The 24,141-nt window shown below is 40.5% G+C and overlaps 2 protein-coding genes across 4 annotated transcripts in view; one reads left to right on the top strand and one right to left on the bottom strand.

Annotated features, from left to right (window-relative positions):
* The window catches only part of aunip (aurora kinase A and ninein interacting protein), a 954,922-nt gene that overhangs the window by 522,139 nt on the left and 408,642 nt on the right, over positions 1 to 24,141 (bottom strand). The gene's annotated exons all lie outside the window — the stretch shown is intronic.
* Positions 2,441 to 24,141, top strand: part of runx1t1 (RUNX1 partner transcriptional co-repressor 1) — a 74,182-nt gene continuing 52,481 nt past the window's right edge. For 2 of the 3 annotated variants that reach the window (XM_028036552.1, XM_028036550.1), the window contains exon 1: positions 2,443 to 3,054. In XM_028036552.1, coding sequence (XP_027892353.1) covers positions 3,027 to 3,054 — 28 coding nt within the window. In that variant the 5' untranslated portion in view covers positions 2,443 to 3,026. Of the gene's footprint in view, positions 3,055 to 24,141 lie in introns of all 3 variants that reach the window. The other variant, XM_028036551.1, reaches the window with a different exon arrangement.

Genomic DNA, 24,141 nt, shown 5'->3' with positions numbered 1-24,141 from the left:
CCAAAATGTTTAAATCCATGCCTTATCTTCCTTCTGTTTCACAGTTATGCACTAGTTTGTGTTAGTCTATCACATAAAATCCAAAGAAAACACTCCAAAGTTTGTGGTTGTAATGCAGGCAAATGTGAAAAATCTGAATGGGGGATTAATGATAATACTTTTGCAAGGCACTGTGGCGCACTGCCTTTTGTTAGGAATTGACAAAAGGAGCCAGGCATGAACATGTAAGTGCAGGTCGAGATTTAGAGACTACATCGATCAATTCTGCCTTGTAATGTAACCTACAAGCTGAGCTCTTTAAAACGACAAAGGAGAGATGAAGAAAGGAGAAGGATGAAATGGAAAGAAATGCACCATGACACAATTGCAAACAATTACCATTAATGGCATCATCTCTTCCCCACAGAGACTGCACTTAGAGAACAGTGTGCTCCACATCAGTGGTGCACTGAAAAGTCTTTTTTTTTTTCTTCTTTCATACTGTACACAGGAGAAAAAAACAAAAACTACATTATTTCCCTTTATTATTCAGAGAACTTTGTTTATGATGGAATTAGCTTTTTTTAGATGATTCTGATCTAACGGCCAATGAACCAGTCAGTATAAGTGAATTGAGTACAATGAAATGTTTGATATGTTGTGAACAGACAGTGGTGCGTAACTTGTTCAGCCATGCAGTTCAAGAGGACCGGTTGTTGTCACTGAGTTGTAAATGTAGCTTCTGCTCTGCACTTTCACTGGCTCTGTGGGCGAGATGACTTCCAGATGGTCTGGAGAAAGTGTTTGCCTTGGGTTACAGCGGGCCAGCCTGCCTGCCTGGGCCTTTTCAGCACAGGGAAAGATGTGAGTGTGTGTGTGTGTGTGTGTGAGAGAGAAATGCAAACATGCATCATGCGGTCCAAATCTTTTATTTTTTCTCTCACACACACACTCACCCATGGCAGTGAACTCAGGCATTTGGCTGGTATGTTCTGGTCTATAACACCAGGGATGTGTGTAAGTACTCCAGAGAAGGATCCAAGGGTCACTAGAAATTCATGAGTGGAAAAAATTTTAAAAAAGCCCAAACAGCACTTCTGAATAACGCCTGGAATAAAATTTAACATTTTTTTTTTTTTTTTTTTACATGGTACTACTTATTTCTATTCATTTAAGCTTATAAACAAATCCTTTTGTTTTTTAAGATCAGATTTAAAACAAATGGGCAAGCCAGGATTTCATTGACTTATCACTGGAATATGATGAAGGGATTATAATTATATAATTATGTAATATAAATATATAGTCAGTTTTTTTATTAAGCACTGTCTAACCTAACAAATGTGCCATGCAGTTTAATCTGAGCATTAATCAGAAAAGCAGTCAAAAGGTCCTTGTAACTCTGGAGGATTTGGAGAGACGCACAGCCTGGGCAGTGGAGCTACTGGTCACGCTTCCGACACATCTGTCCTCTATCGGAGAGTGGAGAGAAGCTGAAGCCATTGTTGAAATGAAGACGTTCCATTAGCAGTTTGACACAAGCCATGTAGGCGACCTGGCAAACAAAAATAAACTTTCTGTGGCCTACATGTAGAATGCTAGCAAAAAAATTAAATAAAATCTACCCATTGTGCTAAAGGTACCGTCCCAATTGTGAAGAATGATGGTGGCGGCATCATGCTGAGGGGATGTTTTTCAGCTATAGCAGGTAAGCTAAGCTAAGCTAGCCACTCAAATACAAGACAAACCTTTGAAGAAAGCCAGTTAAAAGCCACAAAAAAACCTTCAGACTGGATTGGTTCAGATAATGTGTTTGAATGTGGCAGTAAATATCCAGTTTGAAGTCCCACTGATAATCTGTGGGACTACTTTTGTCAATTCCTAACATCAATAGTAATCAATCTGACTACTTGCAGAGAAGAACAGGAAACTATTTCAGTTACTATATGTGCAAAGCTGGCAGAGACATATCTGGCTCTTCAGAATACAGTAAACAGAAATGCACACCACACCTTTCAGAGTTTTTATCAACAAAAAACATGGATTATTTCCTTCCTCTTTGCAATGATGCACCAGTTTGTGGTGGTCCATCAAATAAAATCCTAACAAAGTGCAACAAAGAACAAAGTGGTTCTAAGGTGAAAATTAGGAATATGTATTTCAGACATTTTTCTTACTCTGTAATTACAGATGCTACATCAGCAGTAGTTAACAGACTTATTGAAGCTAGCATGTAAATAGCTCAATGGTTTAAAAACGGAGTGAAATTGTGTATACGAGTCCATAACTACCTTTTGACACCTTGCCTTGAATCGACTAAGAGGTTTTGTCCCGCCCCCTTAAAATCAAAACATAGCTTCAGGTAGTCCACATGATAAACACGTTGGCTTCCTCTGACCCTGCTTTTTTCCAACCTGTTTTAGGACAGTCAGAAGCAAGCTGCTGGCCTCTCCTCCTCCTCCTCCTCCTGTTTTTCCTCCTCTTCAGCAGCTCTTCAGTCCCGCCCCTCGCCACCTGGCTCTGCTGCGCACCGCCGACTGGAGGCAGAGCGCCGCCACTCTTCCCCACGCTGAGGGAGACGCAGAATTACAACAAGCCCGAGCGCTGAGACCGAGGGTTCGTTTCTCATCCCCCCAAAAACAGCTACTTTCGGCTGGAATTCCGACACAGACGCTTATGGGAATTTGAAAGAAAGTGGGAAGAAAACAACAACAACAACAACAAGAAAAAACACAAAGAAAGCAGACGGCTGTCTTCAGCATCTTTCCCTTCGCATCTCCTCCTCACCTCTCCAAAAGACGCCCGGCTCTCCCACCCTGAATATCTCTCCAGTGGTCGTTTTTTTACCCCTCCTGTTCGCGAGAAGCGCTTTTTGTTTTCTGCCTGTTTGAGGGAGTTCCAACTCCATTTCTGACCCGCTGGAAGGAATCCGGAGGAGACCCCGAGAGCTGGCCGGACGTTGTAGTTTTCGTCTCCCCGACGCAGGCGGCGGATCACCGCGTGAAAAAGACTGGAAATTATTAATCCCGCACACACCGCCGTACCGCATGGTGGGAATTTCTGCCTCCTTTCAGTGTAAGTGGTCGTTATTTTTATTCTGATGGTCGCAAATTACCGTAAAACAAACTCAAAAGTATTTAGGGGATGTTTAATTTTGATTCGCTATTTTTTGTTCAAACACCTTTTGAGCAGATCTCTTTGCTTTTTCTGCTCCGGATTACATCGGTTATGTCCTATAAACAAACTGGCGTTTTATCGTCTGGTTTACTTGGTGCTCGTGAGAACAAAGAGTTTCTGGCCACATGATAAATTTCACTATGATTTGGGAAAATTAGGATTATTGCGGTTAGAAGGCTGCACCCAATAGGCATAACTCATATAATGGAGATAATTAGATTTCCATAAATTACAGTTTGTTTAAATGGTGACGCTGGTGTTGATGTTAGCAGCCTTCCAGGCATTCAGTTTGGGATTTATCGCTTTTATTTCTAATGTTTTTCAGAAAATATATATTTGGAGGGTTTCTTTTACTATCATTTTGCGTTAATTTCACTCCAGAAATAATTCAATTTTAGCTGATATTTTGCTTAGAAAACAAATTAAACATTCTGCTCTCTGCTTTAAGATTAAAATGTGTAAAAAAAAAAAAAAAAAGAAAAAATCCTTCTTTTTCTCCCCATTCCTCCTCGGAGCGCATCTTCTCCAATAAGCCATATGAACTTTTCTATTGCCTTGTCATATAAAAAGCGCTCCTTCCTTCTCTTTTTTTATGCCTCTATCTCACCCTCTCCTTCACTTTTTTCTTTCTTTTTTTTTTTTTAACGAAGTGGCGTAGTCTTGAAATTAAAGACTGGCCTTCTAAATTATTTCCTCCAGTGGGAATCTTTTTTGCTCCGGCTGGAAAAAGCGCAGACATGCGGGTTTACAGGGCGTGAGGCGGCTCTGGCTCAACCGGCTGCAGATACAGCAGACACTTTCTCACGACTCAGATTTGAGAGGAAGAAAAATATCTGCTGGGGAACCACACAACTGTGGATTTTTTTTTCTTTCTTTTTCTAAATGCGCGACAACAAGTCTCCAGCAAAGTTTTTAACTCGTTTTAATTATGCAGTTGAGTTAAAAGATATTTTTGAACAAATGTATTTAATAATACGCATTTATTCATCTGTTTATTCAAATGTTATTTTGCTGATGTGTCTATAATTTTAGGCCACATGTGCAAAGAAAAATGTCTGTTATTGAAAATGACATCTTTTTTATGACAAGGACTCCCCACTCACTGTGGAAACCTGGTGTCGTTTTCCACGTCTGGATGAGTTAGGAAAGTGAGCACGGTGTGTGGAGAAACGTGTGTGCTTCCACGCAAAACACAGAGAGAACGAGGCGGTACATGAAAGGTGAACAGAGCCGGTGATGATGCGGGAGAGTAAATGAGTAGTGCTGTGATTGCACGTGCGAAAGTGAGTGTGTTTACACCCAGGAAAGAGGCTCGCGTTAAAGCCATGCTGCTCTGTGGTCCAGCCTCTGCAGCATCTTCCAGGGGCCATCTGCCCAGCCACCAGCCTGCCTCACACCTGTTCTCCTTCTTCGTCCCTCCTCCTCTTCTAACTAAGAGGCTACAGGGTCAAACGCATCAGACCACTGCTCACACACATGCGGACAGCCTTGCAAAAAAAAAAAAAAAAAAAAGAATGATGGAAGCCATTTTATTCTCGCCTTTGCCACACACTCGAAGACAAACACAAACCCCGGCTGGCAGTTCGAGCAAGCGATGCTGAAAAAGACTGCCGTCGCCTGCACTCAATCTGCTGTGCAGATGACACAGTACCCCCCGCCTCCCCACACACACACATATAAGCCCCACACACATTCCTTTTGCTTTGATTATTCACATTCCCTCCCCCTTCCCTTATTTGTTTGGCGCTTTCTGATGTTAACCACAGCTAATAGATTTCTAGCTGTTTACGCTGAATCCAAACAAGCCTTTCAGATCTCAGAAACAAACAATGAATTACTATTATTTCAAAATAGGGAAAAAAACACACACATGCACACATTTTTCCCTGCAGCACAGAGTCTCATTGAAGCTACAGCACTGTGATGTAATTACAAAGCGCTTCTTTTAAGTGTGACATACAGACGTTTGGATGCGGTCCAGGTCTGCTGCATGGTGAATAAGGGATGTTGACTCAGTCGATCCTGAAGCCTGCGAGCTTTTCTCCATCAGCTGGGATTGCATCACACGCTCTCCTTCTGCCTGTGTGATCATCTTTTGTGTTTGGATTTGGTTTTAGATTCTAGCATTTAGAAACACAAAGTCCTTTGTTTGTGGTTGTGCTTGTGATTTCAAGAGCAGGTCTGTGTTGTTAGATTCAGGTTTGCTTTTTTGGGGAAAATTACATCATTCTCGTAGTCGTCTGTATGCCAGCCTGGCAGGTGAGCGATAGCATAGCTCAACAAAACCAGATCAATTTAAATTACATTATTAATAGAAGGCATGAATTGTAATAGCATTAAAGCATCTGAAGCGGAAGAAGCATCAAAGCCGCTAGACGTAGGAGAGCTGTTGGAGGGCCAAATGTCAGCTGCTGAACTGGATACTAAAACCACTGTTCTCTGCACTCCTTCGAGATGTATAGATCTGTTCTTATTATTCAGAGCCGTCTGTTACCAAGTCCCAGAGTGAATTATAGATGTAATCACGGCGCGTGCTCCCATACACACCCCGTCCCATTGTAGATCAATAAGTTCATTGATGGTTATCAGTGAGAGGGCAGTTCTCTCTGCTTATTGAATTTCATCACCCGTGAAAGAGCAGCAGTGGCATAAAAAAGGGGCTGCAGGTAAGAGTGTGTGTGTATGTGTGCTTGTGAAACCAGTATCTGTGACGTTTGTGGAGAGTGCGTTCCCATCTTTCTTTTATTGTAGCTGTAATTTGGTCCTTTTATAGGGTCTTATTTTCTGTCTGTGTCAACAGCGAGAACTATCAGCTGATTTTATTAGCCTTGTTCGGGTTTATACTTCAGATTACGTGAGGCTCATAGGGCAAAAAGAAGAAGAGGTCAGTGGAGACATGGATGGGAAATATTAGCAAACTATATTTTTGTTTCCATTTTTTTGTAAAAGTTTGACCTTCTGATAACTATTTTAGCTGACTCTTCTCTTTCACAATATAAATATAAGCTATGAGAAGAGAATAGAAGTATTTCTTTCAAGCCTTCTTGCCATTAGAGGTCATTAATTATTTATATCAGGAGCAGAGGTGAAGTCTCATTGTGTGTAAGAGGGGATTTGTTGAAAAACAAGTTTTTACTATTTTAAAACAAAAAACAAAATGGTTTATTTTTGTTTTCTTTAGCCTCTTACTGTAGCATTTGTGGAGTTGGTATAACCCAAACCCATTACTAAAACAGCAGTATCTGCTGCATATTTTTCCTAAATAATTTATTTTCTAACTCTGAGAGTTCCAAAATGCTGCCAACATTTCCAAACCACACTGACAGAGGTTAAAAAGCCAAAAGGAGAAAACAAAAAAGCAGTTTACAGCTCTACAGTGTTAGCCTTCCTGTTATCAAAAATCCTGCTCTCTCTTTCTATGACAAAAAGTTGTGGTCCAAGACTGTGTAAGATCCAAATCAGAATTGTATTTGTGTGAGACGTCTTGTTGTTAATTTGTACAGTTTAACTAGCTTCTTTTTAGCATAAACTGTAAATTTAATGTTAGCATTAAAATATAGTACAACTTCAAAGTAGTACTAGTCCCACAATAACCATATTTTTGTTGTTTGACTAACATTCAATTCATATGATTTGTATATTGAAAATGTGGATTCTTGAAAATATTGAAGATTTAGTTTTTAAAAAACTAGTTTTGACTTGCAGAGCTTAGAAGTTTATACTAAGTAGAAAATTTGAGTTATCTAACAGGATTATAACTTTTAAATTATGTTTTATCACTGCAAAGTGATTTTAAACCCACAGCATTTGGAAGGTCAATTAATATTCCTGATATTTACTTAGTTGTAAAAAGCTTGTTCTCACTTCTACAGTTTGTGATTATTGAAGAGTGTAGAAAGGCAGCATAAAAACAGCTAAGCTACTTCCTAAAGCATTAACTTGTTTACCCACCAGTACTTTCTGCCAGAACCGAGTGAAATGTAATGTTTTAAGTTTCAGGCGTTACACATTTTTTTTAATACTAAAAGAAAAAAAAAACATTGAAACTTAATGAAAATACGTCCAGTTTCAGAGAATGCAAACATGCCTTAACGTATCATAGAAAACACAGTTTCCTATTAAGTCCTTCTTATCTTATCCTTATGTATCAGTATAAATACATTTACATTTCTATCTAACTTCTGTAGCATTAATACTCTTATTGTTTTCTTAGGCTCTAAAGCAGTTGCTTCGTTTACTAATAATTTGGCTGGTGGTCTTTTTGGCTTCTAGCTCCACTGCTACCTGCATCTCTCTCACCCAGAGTTAAATACTCTCTGATTGATGTGTTCAGGAGCATATAAACATGCGCGTTGTCTCACATTTACTCCTCATTCTGTTCACTGGATATAGACCGGAACTGAGGTGCTAATTAACTTTACTTTTTCTAACTGTATCACTCACAAGCAGAACCCCCCTCACACACAGAGACACACACGCCCACACACCCCAATACACACATCCAGAATCTCTCTCTTAGCCTCCCTCGCACGATGTCTGTCCCTTAGCTCGCTTGCACTCTCATCCACTGTTTATTTTCCTGCCTCCATCTGGAGCCGGCTGATATTGTAATCGCCCTAATGCACATTGCCTTTCACACTCACACACACATTTGCACACAAACACCCGCCTATACAATGTGCCATCCTGACAAGCCCCTTTTCTTATTTCAGGAGATAAGCCACTGAATGTGATTGTGTGTGTGCGCGTGGTTGCATGTGATTTAAGTACACACATAGGTGTCTATGATTACAAAAGGACACACAGACACACAAGTGTGTACCTCCCCGCTCTCTGCCTAAGGTGATGATATTGAATAGGCGCTTCATAGCGATGTGAAGTGGCGATAAGGCGGCAAAGTGAAGATGTTACCGGTTATTGTTAGGCTCCTCAATATTCACCTGTCATACGACTTACATTTATAGATTAGCCACAGGTAAAAGGGAGGGGGCTCCGGGGGCTAAACGGGAGGGAAAAAAGTGTCCGTTTGCATATTTTGAAAGAGATTTGTTCGAAAAGAAAAGGATGCTAGCGCATGTGGAAGGAGATTACCTTGGTGCAGTGTGTAACGGCTTTTGTTTTTCGATTCAGTAGACGTTTAAAAGCTCAGACGGTGGGAACGTGACGCCTCACACAAATGCCAAGGAAGCGCAGACAGCCGTGATTGATGGGAAGCGTGAGCTGTGAAACTGGGCGATTAGGAAACCTTTTTTATTTAACTCGTTCATGGGAGAACAATTGTTGTAGAATGGACAGGGCTGCCTTCCTATCACTCCATAAAACCTGACTATAAGTTGTTTTTGCGCTTTGTGAGAGGTGGACTGGCGAGCGCAGGCAGATAGCTGTTGAAACAGAGGAGAAAAACAAATTGGTAAAGAAAGAAAAGGTAGCAAAGAAAGGAAGAGAAAGTCAGAACATGTTCATCGAGGCTCTTTAGAGAGATTCACAGAAAAAGTAACAGAATTGGTTATCAATCAGATAACCATCAGAAACTTAGAAAATTGATCTTTTTGAATTTGTGAATTCACCATGTTAACTTTGGACTGACAACACTCTTCTCTGTGAAAGTTGCTTACATTATTAGAAATATGTTGAGACACTGTCTACTTTTACTTCAGGGTAAGAGAGAGCAAGACTTTCAATAGAGAACAGCAAGGCTGTAGCCTACATACAGTATAACACGACTTTGAATTTTCAACCTGTTTCTCATATAACATGCCAGATGTAGAAATATTGGCACCCTTTAGGAAATCTAAACGTTAAGCTGCATAGTTGAGTGTGCACACAGCGACTGCTATTTTTCTAGCTATTCTAACGACACCAAGCTTTGATGTGTGATGGTCAAGACATCAACTCTTGAATCACTTTCTCTTTGTTTCAAATGATTAAAATCCACCTAGTATTGAATGTTTTGTCTTTGCAGGCCCGCTTTCTCTCATTAATTTTGATGTATTAGCACTGATGAGTGGTAAGCTTTATGAAAAGGGCAGCTGCCCTGGCCAGCCTGGTAAAAGGAAGCGTAATTAAGATCAGCAGACAGGCAGAAAGGGAAAGAAAGAGAAGTGTGGATCAATAGATGCAGACGATGGAGGCTCTGTTTTTATCCCTCCAAGTATTGACATGTTCAGTCAATTACGTCGAGAGGGAAGAAGAGGAGAGATGCGAGAGGGTTTGCATTCAGAGATCTGCGGCAGCATCTGCAGATAGCAGTGCTGTTTGCCCTGTGCTTTAACACACATGTTCAAATCCAGATCAGACAACAGAGCCTTTCATCCACCTTCAGCAGACACAATTAAATCCTTGTTTCCTCTTCTTGCTGGTTAAAATCGCACCACTATAGTCACTATAATGAAGCCCTTTTCTTTTGTGCCTGCATTTGACTTGCATGATGGGTGTTGTCGGAAGAGCGAGGGCTTCCAGCTGTTGTCACTTAGTGTCACAGACAAACCAGGAACCGGGACAATAGGACGATGGTCGCCCGCTCCATCTGATTGTCTTGTTGTCAAACCGACAGCAGGTGCCTTGAACGATAAATGGCAAGCGTCAATTATGTGAAGGAAGAGCCATTTTGGAAATTGGCTCTAAGATAAAGAGGGAAAGCGGGGAAAGGGGACAGTGGGGGTTAAATAAAGATATGAAAAGAGCTGCTCCATTTTCTCAAAATGGGGCCAAGTAACAGCCCCATTTTGTTTAACTTATAGTGCATCTTGTCCCCATGCGGACCCTGCTCTTCCCATCCAGCCTTCATGAGTCTGAATCACTACCATCCACCCTACTAAGTATTTGTTCCCTCGCAGTCGATGCAGTCTGTAATAGCCGCAAAATTACACTCCGTTTTGTTCTCAATAAAATTGATATTTGAAGGCATTTTCACCTGTAAAAACAATCTCAGTTCTTTCTATTGGTTTATTTATTCTGTTTATTATTTTTGCCTCAGAGGAAGAAAAAGACTGAATTTTTCTAGTGAAATCTGAAAAGATGTTGCAATTCAGTAGGACAAGAGATAAGGTGGGAAGCTGTGGGTTTGTATTGATGAATCGATACAGATCTCAAGAGCTGCCTCACAGCCGATGTGTATATGTGGAACAGACACCCAGACCAACTATTTACTGGTCTGCAGCATGTAAAAACACACATCTTTACATCTTTCTGGGCTAGGATCTCGGGCATCATCTGATATGTTTTATGGGTTTGTGATTGACAACCCTTTAATCAAAACCTCTGTTCCTTCTCCCCGCTGAATTTTAACCATATTGCTCAATTTTCACATATAACATGCATTTGTTTACTTGCAGAGCCTTTTAAAGTATCCGTACCGTTTGTTTTGTTGCCCATTTTCTGTGGGAACCACAAGCTTTTATCTGTTTTGAATTGGATTTCATTAGAGAAATCGACAGAATCTCGACACAATGCAATGGAGAGCTTGAACATTTTCCTGATGCAAGTGGAACCTTCGATCTGATCTCTAGTCTTTTCCATCCTCTCACAGAGGACTCCCCAGTTAGTGGCAAAGTTAACAATAAGCATCTGTAGTAATTCTGAGATGTTGAGCTGAGCATGGGAGCTGATTTATTTCAGAACAAATGTAGCCACTGTGCAGTTGAGATGTAGGAAGTCAAAGAGAGAAGAAAGACAAGCATGTGAGCCAACATGAACATATGAGCAAGTAAACCGCATGTCCACTTGCTTTTGCCTGTGAACAGGCAAAGTTTGGGGATGTCTACTATGACAGATTCCTTCTAGTATAGTCCTGTTTTAAACTCCGTTCATCTTCCAATCAACTCTGGTCAGCTTCTCTGTGTCTGCTGAAAAGTTTCCCCACAGCATAATGCTTTCCCCATGGTCTTCCACTATTTTGTTTTGACACTCTCCAATGAATCTACAATTGGATTAGATGGCTTCTGGTGGGAACTGGTTGCATTTGTTTTGATCTAAGGTTTAGGAAAATGTTCTGATTTTATTTACAAGAAACTTTGAAGGCCATGTGTTATTATTGAGGCACCTTTAAAACCCCCTCGAGAGGAATGAGTACTTTTGCATTGCACTATTCACTTGGACATCAACTGTGTTTCACGCTGACTATGTTGGCATGACGTGGATTTATATCGACCGGATCGAGCCATTGTCTGACTCCCACAGCCATGTTTGGTCTTCTCGGCTGTGATGAAGCCATTTGTGGATGAATCTGTCTTTTTCCAAGCGCTAAACAGCTCCAGATTTCGTCGTAACTTTTTGAGGCTTGTTAACACAGAGAACAGGCATGGCGTGGATGACTGAAAAAGGCTCTCATGGAGCAGTGAAATTTCATGCACTAAAAAAAGAGAAAAAACACACAAAAAAGAAGGAGAACATAAATCCATCTTCTCCTGTAAAGTTCTGGATTTTTTGGCAGATGTTTTAAGATGTTTGGCCTGAGAGATTATAATTTTTTGTCCATCTGTCCTTTCTCTGCTCCCCCTACCCCAATGTCTTTTTATCAACATCTGGTTTTCAGTGCGGCAGGGAAACAAGTATTCTTTATAAACCACGGGTTCCCAGTTTCTCCTCTGCGTGTGTTATTAGCTTAACCTCAACTACTGCACTCTCTCTGTGTGCACATACTCACATATGCTATCCATTAGGAAGTCATACCATTCAGAAAATGTAATAACTTTCAGTTAGAAAGAGATAAAGTATTTCGGCTTTTTTGTTTTTTCAATCTTCACTTTTTCCATAACTGCAGAGAGTTTGGAGTTCTGGTTTTTATGCCTCCCCTGTGAGAGAACAAATTACTGCCTAGATGTTAGGCTGAGGATGCTTCAGTGAGAGGAAAGCCCCTATTCTCTAAGTATTTCTTGTATTACCCCTGTTTTCACTCACTGGCTTTCTTCTACGAAGTAAAGAGTAAAAAATTGCATGTATATTTTATTATAGAAATGAATTACAAATTAATAATTTAAATGCATTTCCAGCACAAACTTCGAGTTCCGTTATAGTCGCAATGTTTCCCCCATAAAACCTGCTAAGCCTGGTGGTTGGACGGCAGGGTTTGTTTTTGAGTTTAAAAAATGTTTAAAGTTGACAAGAAATTTGAAACTATCACTTGATAATTATGTGTTATTAAAAGACTGTAAGATTAATACCTGAACACCAACTATAAAGTCTTAAAACATGCAAACATTTTAAAAAGGTGAGCAATGCTTTGCCTGCTAGAGGCACAAGTGAAGCCTGGTGGCCCGCCAGGCTTATAATACACCGGGATAAACCCTGAGTTGTATTAGATTTTCTACATGATGATTTTCAAATCTTATTACTTATTATAATCTTTTCTAAAAATGTAATACAGTTTTATAGTAAAAAGTTTAACAAATACACACCAAAGTTTAACTGTATTTATATAAAACAGAAAAGCAACAATTATCCACTACTGTAAAAATATTTTATAAGATATTGATTGCTTAAAGTTTGAATAAGTTAACTTTAAAGTGATTTGACTTATTTCAATACGCTTTATTTCAAAACACAGAATATATGCCTGACACATTTTTGCTGTAGTGAATATTAGTGATGGGTAAATGAGGCGTCATGAAGCATTTCGACCCATAGCAAAACTGTATTGATACTGTGTCGATACTGTGTCACTGAATACTGACACCTGCTGGACATTAAAAATCCCTACAGGCAACGTAGTTGACAGACTGATTTGATGACCTAGTCTATACAATATGATTTAAGTCATTGTATTTTATTGTATATTATATAATGTATTATGTCATGTTCAGTTAAATTCAAAATCTATTTGAATTTAACTGACTTTATTTAGTCAATAAATAATGGGAACATGTACCATAAAGTGAAAATTTAAGTTTGGAATGAGGATGCTTGTGGACTTTTTTTTTTTTTCCCCACAAATTTTCATTAAAAAAAAAAAAAGTTTTTCCAGCATTTTGAAATTTAGTCTGTTACGCTTTTTTTTTTTTTCTTTTGACACAGCTTCTCCTCCTGTAGAAAAAATTAGGTAAACCATACATTTATATGAAATAATTTATAAAAAGCAACTGAGTAATTTGTAGAATGGCTGTATACCTGAGTTTATCCTAGGTGTATCTGGGACTTCATTCTGATGCCTGGCCCTATAATGCCTCAGCAATGAGGAGGTGGATTTATTTAAATAAGACAGTTCTGTCAAACATATGCAACACTTAACCTGCAGAACATAAAATGAAAGTAAACCAAGAGTCAATTTTACTTGAATTTGGATTCAGATAGATCGAGTAGAAACTGAAAAGACCCGGATGAAACAACAACGAAGTGACAACCAATACCTTATTTTCTGATGTAAGATCAAAATGGTCCCAAACTACGAAACCTTTCGTTTGCCTTGAGGCTCCATAGTTGACTCTGTACCATAAAATATCAAGAATTCTTTTGGCAAATGCATCTCGTTGATAGATTCGCTTCCTTATAAACACAGTTTGTCGCGCCAGTGTCATTTCAAAACAGTTCCTGTATTGGTCACGTGACCTGCTGAAAGCAATACGCGCACCGACACGGAGTTTTGTCTATGGGCTTGACGCATGCGCCGACGCATCGGTGTTGCCGGACCCATCACTAGTGAATATATAAAGTAAATGATCACATAGCACAAGACAAACCTTTTGTTCTACCATTTTGGAGTAACAGACAAATTGATCAGCTGGTGAATTAGCAAGCCTGCATCAAGCTGCTTAGCTCATTTTTACTCACAGCTGACCTTTTTACCATAAGTTTGTTGGTTGATTTACATTTAATGATTGTTTGTGCTGTTTGTTATAGAAAATGTTTCCAAACTAATCAATTTGTACTTTTGTATAAGCAAAGCTTAATTTAAATGAACCATTGGAATTGGACTCTGTATCAATACATGCCTAAGTTTAAGTGACAAAAGGACTGGTTCAGGAAATCTGCAAAGTGATTTCAATATTCCTTCATGTACAAAGACTACTGTCTAATCCACGAAATACTTTACAGTTGTGCGAAGATTTTATATTTTGGTGGAACTGGGACTTGATTTCTTCAAATATAAACATCTCACACATTAACCGACACACACGCATGCACACACACTATGGACACACAGTCATGCAGTCACCAAATTGGTCTCCTTGCATGCTCACAAACAGAAGTTGGATGTGCAAACAAAGCCACGCAGCCCAGCACCATATGGCAGAGCTGTCAATCAAGAATGAAGGCATGCTGAGCGTGCTTTGAGTGATACCATGTAAGGTGGTGTGCATCGCTGTGTGCTTGATAAGGTGAACAATATTTTAAGAATTGCGTGGAATGTCTTATTAACAGATGAGATTGCACACTCACATACGCACACACACGCAGGCATGAGTCACCAGTTACATTTGCTGCTGTTTCTTCTATGCATGAATGCAGGATATGTACACTCCTACTCCACCACATACCCATGTCCTACTTTTTTTTTTGTAATTTAGTCCCTTAACAAAAGCGTGCTGAGCTCATTCCTACTGCCAATTATGTTCTGTTAAATCAGTGTTGCTGCTGTAACACAACACAGTCCGGCAAATAAATGCACTTTAACAACCATAGCTTGCAACATTTCTTACCACTTCATCAGAGTGAGAAAAAAAACAAACACATTTTCAAATAGGTGTAATAGTATTAGCAAAGCTTGAGTTTTTTTTATATGCAACCAGATTTTAGTTCACATAGTGGTAAACAAGAAAAGCAGTTTGTAAAAGCTGCTCTAAATTCAGCTGCAGACTATGAGCATCTGCACCAAAGCCTCTGTGTCTGGGATACAGCCTGGTGTATTTGGCTAAAATAAGAGTCTTTGTATTTGCCTCTTTGCCCAAGGCTACAAGATGCAGTCGCACAAGAACATGTACAGAGTCATGACAGATGCCCCTAATTGCTAAAGAGGCTAATGCATTAGTCGTGCACCGCCCCAGGCTTTTGCCTTGTAGGACGACAACAAAACTGAGTCATCAGCTGATTGAGGTTGGAAGACACACACACACACACACATCCCAACATGCACATATTTACAACCAGTAACATGCCTCAGTTTATCCTGGTCCCACATTTATTTGTCGTTATCCCACAAGGAGAATTAAATCGATACTCAGTCATGTTATTTTGAGAATCCCCCACTCTCAAATATTACCCACTAACTTTCTGCTCTGGTGTATTTCCTGTTTGAATACACAAATCATTTAGGTGGTTTAAGTTGAAGCGAATGAGCAGAGGTTTGATAATTATCTGATCCAGCCACTTAGACGATTATCCCTACATGGTGTTTTTTGGTGTTTTGCAGACCTCTGTTTGCTTCAGTGTGTGTGTACGTGTGTGTTGTTGATGTTGTTGTTGTTGGAAGCGGGTGGTATCTTCACGGGGAACTGATTGCAGAGGATTAGATTGTGATTACGCTGGGGGTGGGGTGCAGAAGTAGAGATCGGCGAGAGGGGGAAAAGGTGACAAAGTGTGGGAAGGTGGATTGCAGAGAGAAGATTGGGAAAAATAAGATAACCATCACATGGGAAAAGTAGATGGAGGCCTCAGTGCCTTGAGAAAATATTCATACCCTTTGAATTTTTTTCATATGTTGTCAAAACAGTATATGGTAACTGTTTTGGCAGAACTGCAGAGATCCACCTGACAAGCAGCAACATCTCTTCTATTAATGACGAACTTCAGAAATCTTACCCTTAAGGAAAAAAAAAACCATATACGAGAAGTCCCTTTTACCGCAAGCCATTTAGGGGACTAACATGTGGAAGAAAGTAACTCTTGTCCTAAAGCAAAACCCTGAACACTTCATCCCCATTTTTCAGACATAGAGGTGGCAGCATCATGATGTGAGGATATTTTTCTTCAATGCATTTGCATGCCACAAGTTTCAGATCTCTAACCATCAGTATAAGTAGTGTGTTCTACTTTGCATTGCTGTATAACATAAAATAACACCAAAATACATTGAAGTTTGTGGTTGTAATGTCCCAGTATAAAAGAGATTAGGAGTAATGAATACCTCTGCAAATTACTACAAGCTAAAGCCATTACCATAAGTCTATCACATTTTTTTTAAGATTTAAATACTTCCATGTGAATTCATCTGTAATTCAGCTCTGCTTTTCATTGCCCGTAGCTGTTGTGGACTACAAACTTAAGCATGAGAGACTTTATGTAGCAGTGCCCAGACAGGCCGGTGGGAGCTATCCAAAGTGGAATTGTTGTGTTTCGGTTTCAAAACCACATTATTACATGGGGTGAGCGAGGTCTGTGTGATTGCGCAGCTCTGATGTCAGCCTGTTTGCCGGTGCCAGCTGGAGAACTCGACCCTGGAAATGGAGAAACCGGGAATAACGCGTGTATGTTTGTGAGTGACTCTAAACTGCTGCGGACTGATGCCAGAAGCCACAGAATTGAGCAGCTGAAGGAGAAGGGAGTAGTGACAGACACACACACACACAAAAAACGAGGCAGACGGAAATCCCCAAAATACACCATTAACTTAAAAAAAATATGACCTCAGATGCAGTTGCAGCTTCTGCTTTTCAGGATCTTAGACAGCATATAATGTGAAACTACATCTTTGTCTGGAAGTTTTCTGGAGTTTGAAAGATGTAACACATGAGATCAGTCCTGAGAAGGAGTTTATATATATGAATTCCTTGACAGAGTTCATAAATATATGTATACCATTATTACAGTTTTGATGTATGCAATATTTCAAATGCTAAGAACTGCTTGGGTGCAATGCTTGCCAGGATATTATATTACAAGTACTTTGCATTTTACTTCTACATGCCAATAGTTTATCTTGTGTGTTATATAGACTTTTACCATGCTCAATGCCCACACTTGATGTATATTTTCAGTCAAATAGATACTACAATTTATGAAAACGATGTTAGGTTCTCGAGGGCAAGACGAGATTTCAGCACAGTTTTTGGAAAATCTATGGCTATTCATCTAAGCTTGTTTTTTTTTGTGTGTGTGAAAAAAATCTGTGTCCATTTCAAGTTTGATTCATTTTAAGATCGTAGATCCTGAAGTTGATATTATCAAATTCAGTCCAGACTCATAAAAAATTGAGACTTCTCTATTTAAGTGCCCAGAGGAAGCTATGAAGCAGATGTTATCTTTAGTGTCATTAGTGGCAAATGGTTAGCCAGATGTGGAATGATCAGTGATAATGAGGCAGAGCCTCACCTGTCATCATGGAAAAATAATAATGATAAAATAATTTATATTGCTATTTTCACCCTGTGTTTTGTACTATAAAGTTCTTATTTTTTCATTTAGCTTAACAGATTCTGATTATTTTTTTCTTCAAAATCGCTGAATTTTTGCATTTTCCCATTCAAATGCTTCGAAGCGAAGCTGGTGAGGCAGCAGCGAGCTGAGCCTCACTTGGGATTGCGCAACCTCTCGCTAACTGCACTGGCTGCCATTCTATGGGAGCATATTCCTCCTGTCTGTATGTCCCCAATAAAATGGTTAAAAAACATTTAATGTATGAACTGATGATTTCCATGATTTAGCGTATGTATATGATGTACAGTGTTTTTTGTCACCAACTATGTGTGTAACGTGTTTCGTGTGTTGAGGAGCGATCAGAAACGGCAGAGAACAGAACAGTTCTCTTCCCTCTTGGCAGGGGGCGCTCATGATCCCAGACATTGTGACTCCACAACTGCAGAGTAAGAGACAGTAACAGCGAGCTAGCCGTACAGTGCAGCGATATATTTATAGTTTTCTCCTCTTACCAGAGCAATCACTTATTCATAATCGCAAAATAACCATTAAGCCTAAAACCATAATCCTGCAACAGACTGGATGTTCTGCTCTTTGTGTGGGAAATATTTCAGTGTTCTTTTAGGGGTGTTGTCAGTTGCTATGGCAACGAGTCTGCGCGTAGCTGTGCTGATACAGAGAGCGAGAAAGAAGTGGGTTTGAGTTGTACTTTAACGGTTTCTCCTTTGCTGTGGAGAACAGCACAAAATTAATAATATCTACATGTCCAAGTTTGATTGAGTTATTCTACGGAATTATTCTACTGCGGTAGCGCAGCTATGGATGACATATAAAAGAATAGTCTTTTGGCCTCCAGCGTTGTCCGCATGCACAAAATTTCCTTATGTAAACAATAACATGCAGGGGGTCTATATTTGTAAATATGATTATGATTAAGTCAGTGCCTCACCAGCTATGAATCTCACCGCACGTCACTGGTTTGGTGTGAGTCAAAGCCTGGGAACAAGAGGGGGACCTCGTGAGAAGTGATTCGACTCATGTCGTTGACCAAGAGACTAAACTGAGTCTAGTTCTGCGGAAGATGGTAGGGACAATCACAGTAAACAAAAACTATATATTTTAAAAGTTCAGCTGTTTTTGCATTTGTGCAAGTATTCTTGCATAACGATAAAATCCACTGATTCTTTAAACAAAACATCAAAAACAGGATGCCAGGTTCTTGAATTTTTTTTTTTTGCACTGCATGTGTGCAATAGCTGCACATGTATAGAATGAGAAAACATAAATGTCTTTTAATACTATGGCCTGCACTTGTTGTCATGGAAACAACAGACTGAATGTTGAATGCTTGTGTTTTACCAGATCTCTTCAAAACAGGACCAGAGGCAGGACTGATCACTACCAGTTTTTTTTTTTTTTGTCTTAAGTAATTCACTATTTAAAAAGAATTTCCATGTGCCATCTCTGTTTTTGTTTGGTGTGCAAGACAGCAACAGAAAAAGTCTCCTACCTTAATCAGGGAGGGAGCCAAGAAATTTAGAATAAGGTTCAAGGGTACTGGAGCCACTGACTTTCAATCCCCTCTTGTGCCTTCCATCCTAAAAGCACACTTTCAGCTTGTATCGCCTAAAAGAAAAGAAAAAAACATCCTGGCAAAAAAAAAGACATTGAAAAACGTGTATGCGTGTGTGTCTGTGTGAACAAGTTGAAACATGTTCGTGCATGGGAACAAGACAATTATCTACACAACGCAGTCCAGTCTGAAACACAGACACAAACACTGTCCCCTTCACACACATCCTGACCCCGAGCAGCCAGCCATCCAACCCCACCCATCTGGGTTCCCATCCTCTTTGGCCTTCCCTCTTAACCCTCCAGGCCCCCACCCCATCCTCCTTCTCAGGTTCCTTCTGGTTCCCCTTCTGGTTCCTGACCAGCAGGGCTATCTCTGGATGGCCAGTGGTTCCTCTCATTCTCCCGGCCCATTGTGTGCTGACTTGGGCAGGGCCCTTGGCCCCGGGGGCCGGGAGGGGAGCCAGAAATGACCTGGTTCCTGTTGCTGTGCTAGTTAAAGGAGCTGTGCCATCATTTCTATTAGTAACTGCTTATGGTAAATTTTGAGCGACAGAACACTGATTTTGTTGAGGGGAACAGAGCTCTTTCATTTGATGCCTTGGATGTTCAAATAACTAGTAACACAACTTGTACCACAACTCCTGCAGAAGAAATGTTTTATATGTAGACATGAATTAATATTCTTTTAACACAGAATTTGACTGAAAATAGCACAAGAAAAAACTAACAGTTTTCCAGACACAGTCTGAGATTCAGCTGCTTAACAGACGTGGAGCTTGTACTTTATCAGCTCTTGGTTTAAATACTTCCGTAGAAGTAGATGGGTGGCACTACTTTAGCTCTGACTAGTTGCAACACATTTCCAGCTTCCTATAAACAAATTAAAGGAAGTTTCTTTATACAGTTGAAATCACTCCGCTTAAGACAAGTACAAAAACATATCCTGAAATTAATCAGTGATCAGTGTCCATCTTCAGCAATGAGAACAATTAGGTACTTCAAAAATAAGCGAAAAGGAAGCCTTCTCGCCACGTATTATCTTTATGAGGCACTGCTGAAATCAGACGATTCAGCATCTGTTTCAGAGCGATTGTCTGGTGTGGAAGGAACACACACCAGTGATCAGACATGCATTAGAGTGACTGTCGTGCCTGGTGGCAGCTCTCCCCGTGAGCAGTCCACTGTGAGCTGGGCTCACTGCGGAGCGCTACACTAGCTGGTGCTCTTGGTTAATTATGACTGCCAAGCCAGGCTGTCACAACGATTCACTATGGAAGGAGGAAGAGTGGGGGGAGGAAGACAGGGAAGAGGGAGCTGGCAGGGCTACAGATGTATTGCTAGCGCCTCCTACCGACATAGAAATCGCTGATCCTTCTCAGGTGAGGGCTTAATTTTGAGAAAATCTGTCCACATTGCTGCACATGTTTTTTTCCTCCATCCCCTCCTTGCTTTTATTTGTTCTTAAACGTCTCCTCTCTGTTTCCCTTTCCTGTCTCGATGGGCACTGTGTTGCTCCTCGCCCTTGGAACGCTACTCTCCTTTTTGATTCCTCTATTTTTATTTCTGTCTGCACTTCTCTTGCCAGTGTCAGTTGTGGTGTCTTGTGTATTGTTGTGACAAATCAAGCACCCCATTCATTTCATGTCATCCTCTTTTCAGAAAACCGTAAATGCACACTTGTTTCTCTTCTCCGTTCGATGTTCTGTCCACTTTGCCGTCAAAAGTGTCAACATCGCCCAAGCTGGAGTGGAATGAAACTATGTCTTGTTGTTTGTTATCAGTGGATGTGCGTGATGACAGGATTGCAGTACTGAAGGGAAGAAAAAAATCAAGCATCTGTCAAAGCCTGCATCATTTCACCTGCTGGTAAACACTTGCTAGTCTTTCTCTTTACCTGAGAAAGCAAAACCAGTTCTTGCACTTACATTAACAGTTCATACAATATTCAAGTGTGTGCTGTGGAAGCAGAGATCGGAAAACATTTCAACAACCAGTCCTCCCACATACACATACACACACACGCCCCTGCTGAAAGAATATCACACATGCATGCACCCGCAGCAGAAAACTCATTTGTTCTACCTCATTAGCATGTATTGTGGCAAGAGGGTGTAACATGCTGAAAGGTGAAATGGGTCCGTCATGAATAGCGCACCAGTCGGCCGAGAGGAGGAGAGGGAAGAGGAGAACGAGGGGGGAGGGAAGAGAGTGGTCCAGATGGCTGGGGACCTGCAGCACACACAGGGAGTCTCTTGCCTTGCTTTTTTTTCTCTCCTTTGCTTATTGCACCTTTTCGACTTGCTCTCCCTCTTGCTTGGCTGTCTTTCTGCAGCTCTGTCTCCTTTCTCTCACTCCTATCAACACACACAAAAGGCCAAGCCCGTGTGCAGCCGCCCTTTCCTCCAGAGCTGTTGTTCACTTGCAGCCGCACATATGTGCTCACGGAGGTAGTGTGTCCAGAGGGGGGAAGTGCAGGTGGGTGCACCCCAACAGAGCACTCTCCACTAGGAGACATCCTTATCAGCTACTTCTTGTCTCTGACAGACATGTCCATCTTCTCGCTTTGTACTTTCTGCTTCACATGTCCACCTTAATGATTTCATTAGGTTGTCCTCTCCTAAGCTCAGCTTTGATCTAAGCCTCTTCATTCTGACTGTATACTTAGGGTCTGCTTCCTGGTGAAAGGTGAACCTCCAACACAGGCTGAAGACTTTTGGGGCCTTTAACAGGTTTTCTAAATAGATTGTGCTGTGTTTACTCTGACCAGCTTTTCTGTCCCCTCTAGAGAAATGCTTCCCCACCTTTGCTAATACCATGTTTCACCATCTGCTAAAAGTGAAGTTTTGGCCTCTTCTGACAAGAGCACCTTCTTCCACATGTTTGCTGTGTCCTCCACTTGGTTTATCCATGACCTTTTCCTTGCAAATCATCTTTGTTGTCCCGTCCACAGATTCTCCTGCATGAGTTGTCCTTTCTGCAGCTCCTCCATAGTTGTACATCTTAAAGTTCTGTACTTTCAGCACTCCTCCATAATGTAACCATTTGGTGAATCTCTCCTGTCTTATCTCATTTAAAGGTCTGCATCGGCGCAAGTTTCTAGCTACCCTTTAAAGAATCTTGATTTTTTTGTTGTTGATAGTTTTAACATATTCCCCTTCAGTGGCTTGATGACTAAACTAGGACTGTGTTACACAGCATGGAGACAGTTTTTGGTGAGTTGCATCAGATCGTACCAAAGTCGAGGCCATCTCTGGTCAGTCAAAAAAGGAAGGAAGAGTACTGACGTTTGCCCTGATATTCCCTTTCCTTTCTCTCAGTGTTATGTAGCACTGCCAGAATATCTCCTCATTTATCTTTCCATCTGTGTGTGTGTGTTTGTGTGCCAATCTGTCACTGACTGTCTCTTTCTCTCATCCATCTTCTCTTGATTCTGTCCTCCCTTGATGTCTCACCCCACCCTTCCCTTCCACAGTTCTTCTCTAGACTTTTGCCTTTTTGCCTGTATTTCTCCCAAACTATGCCTTCCCAGCATGCCGGGTAGGGAATTACTAATGGCCTCCACTGGGGCGTAAACTCTGTGTTGTTGAGTTTTGTGTAGGCTGTGTACACACACACACACTCGCTCACAAACACATACAAAGATTCATAGACAGAGTAGTTTGCAAGATAAGTGATATGGAAGCTTGTTTCGAAAGTATTCGCAACCTGCTCCACATTGTTCCACTTGAATTTATTATACTGGGATGTTCTGTGACCTTTCAACACAAAGTAAAATATAAGTGTAAGGTATAATGAAAAGGACGCATAGTGGTGTCCATTTTAGTCGCTCCCTTCACTGGATTGAACTAAATAAAATCCAAAGCATGCAATTAAAGTTTATTATCTGCTAAACACTTTGTGGCAAAGAACAAATATCACTCTTATCCCTGTACACACCAAAAAGAAACACAGCAGTGGGGACATCATGCTATGGTAAATTTTCTTGTGCAGGAAGGGTTGGTAGTAGAATGGATGCAAATAAATACAGAACCATACTTGAAGAAAAACCTCATTGAGGCTGCAAAAGACTTGACAAAAAGTTTCACCTTGAAGCATTACAACAAGGTGATCCTCTCACATGAACAATATTCATGTATTGCAATGGCCCAGTCAAAGACCGGACCATATTCCAACAAACACTCTTCATCCAGTTTGACTGAGCTTTAATTTTCTGTGACGAATGAGCAGAAAAATCTGTTGCTGTGAGACTGGAAACTTATAGAGACATTTCTCTAATGAGCTTCTGGTTCTACAAGCATTGGTTCAGGGATGTTGGATACAAATGATTCTTATTTGTAACAATTTGGAAACCTTGCATTGTTTTCCTCCCACTTTACAATTATGTACTAATTTATGTTGACCTTTCACAAAAACATCCCAATTATATACACTCAGTTAGAAGCTGTGAGGTGACAAAACATGGAAAATTTCATGGGGAATGTATACAGTATGCTTGCAAGGCTCTGTAATTGGTACCCTATGATGAAAGACAAAACACTAACATGTTTTAGCTTGCATCTCTTGTTTTATGTATAACATTCTCTTCTCTCAGGCATAACTGCTCTGTACCAGTTAATGCAAACATGCAGAGCTGCCAGAGGACGTCCTGTGGGACTTCGGGGTGTCTGCGTGGGTGTGTGTTTCACTCAATCACCCTCTATTCAGGAGCACCTCATTGACTCTTCATTGAGTTGACCCTCTTAATCCCCTTTGAGTTTACCAAGCCTTCCACGAAACCTTCCTCCCATTCTCTCATATAAAGCCCCCCTTCACACAAGATGATGGCTGCATTCCCCACAAAGAGAAAGTGAGATCCCCCCTTACCAAGAACATTTTGCCCTCTTTAACATTGTGTGCTTGTTATTCAATCTTTTTTTGATGAGATTTTTTTTTATCTGTCTATTTGAATTTGAGCATGTTTGTTGGAGCTTCCACAAAAACTGGCTTCTTGAAAAGCTGACGTGTTTATTTCTTGAATAAAGAAAGCCCCTCGGTGCTCGTTCACACACTGACAGAGAGAGTCGTTTTAACTCAGCAAGACTTATGTTTCATACAGTTGCAAATGTGGCATTTTGCAACGCTGCT

This window comes from Xiphophorus couchianus, chromosome 13 (genome assembly GCF_001444195.1).
Source record: "Xiphophorus couchianus chromosome 13, X_couchianus-1.0, whole genome shotgun sequence".
NCBI classification, from domain to species: domain Eukaryota; kingdom Metazoa; phylum Chordata; class Actinopteri; order Cyprinodontiformes; family Poeciliidae; genus Xiphophorus; species Xiphophorus couchianus.
Note: the sequence above shows the minus strand (reverse complement) of the source record. Positions and strands in the feature narration are given on the sequence as shown.